This window comes from Culex pipiens, chromosome 3 (assembly GCF_016801865.2).
Source record: "Culex pipiens pallens isolate TS chromosome 3, TS_CPP_V2, whole genome shotgun sequence".
Taxonomy (NCBI): Eukaryota; Metazoa; Arthropoda; class Insecta; order Diptera; family Culicidae; genus Culex; species Culex pipiens.
In genome coordinates this window covers 25,603,841-25,604,837 of record NC_068939.1, presented here as the reverse complement: position 1 = coordinate 25,604,837, position 997 = coordinate 25,603,841, and the positions used below count along the sequence as shown (strand labels likewise).

The 997-nt window shown below is 39.3% G+C and overlaps 1 protein-coding gene across 1 annotated transcript; it reads left to right on the top strand.

Moving 5' to 3' along the window:
• The first annotated feature begins 267 nt into the window (after nt 1-267).
• Nucleotides 268-767, top strand: LOC128093628 (uncharacterized). The gene is made up of 3 exons (XM_052711162.1): nt 268-381; nt 436-479; nt 547-767. Exons 1-3 carry the CDS (start codon nt 366-368, stop codon nt 751-753), a joined length of 267 nt encoding a protein of 88 aa, XP_052567122.1. The 5' UTR covers nt 268-365; the 3' UTR covers nt 754-767.
• The last annotated feature ends 230 nt before the right edge of the window (nt 768-997 follow it).

Genomic DNA, 997 nt, shown 5'->3' with positions numbered 1-997 from the left:
TTGCTCAGAATTTGATTCTGAGTCGATAGGTATACGTGAAGGTGGGTCTACGAGGTCAAATTAAGAAGTTCATTTTTCGAGTGATTTTATAGCCTTTCCTCAGTAAGGTGAGGAAGGCAAAACAATAATGTATCACTGAGCTGACTTTTTTTTCTCGTGAAGCAACATCAGACCATTTGTTGCACTTTTGCCTCGTGAGTTGTTACAGCTGTCAGTGCATGTCCAACGTGTAAAGAGTCAAATTACATAATTAAAGTGGTGCACACTCACCTATCGAACATTCCAGCAGCAGTTCAATTGTTATATAAAACAATTGACGTGGGTCCAACCTCAATCAGATAGAAAGTCACGCAACACGTACGAGGATGAGGTTTCTGGAAGGTATCAAGTTCATGATTTCAATCAAAATTTTCAAATAAAATGTTTTCTTTGCAGTTTTAACTTTTTCGATCGTTGTCATTGCACTTGTGAGTTGTAATGTAAGTTTTCATAACTCAAAACATCATTTCGAGATCCTAAAATTAAAATAAACAACAACAATTACAGGAATGTGACCACGAGAGCTGCGACCAGAGGAAAAAGTTCTGCGCCAGAAGTGAGTCCAAGTACTGCGAGTGTGACACGAGCTTGCAGAAGCACGTCCGGTCCTGTCCCGGCGGGGAGGTGTTCAACGTCCGGTTCGGAACGTGTGGAGTGGGAGCTGCCCAGAAGCAACCGTGTATGCTGTACAGACAGTCGAAGGGGTTGAAATGAATTTTATTTTGAGAGCTGTGGAAAAATAAATGCTTTACTGTACTTATTCGGTAACCGGGCATTATTTCACTGGGAGATCGATAATTGCGCCGTAGCCTAGTTAAATAGGAGACAAACGTCAATGAACCAAAACAATATGAAATTACCGATTTTATTTCTTTAATTTCAAGCCACAATTCAAGAAATTTGAAATTGAGTAACTTTTATTTTAAAATTTCATCGAAATTTTTGGTTTCAGCCTAGT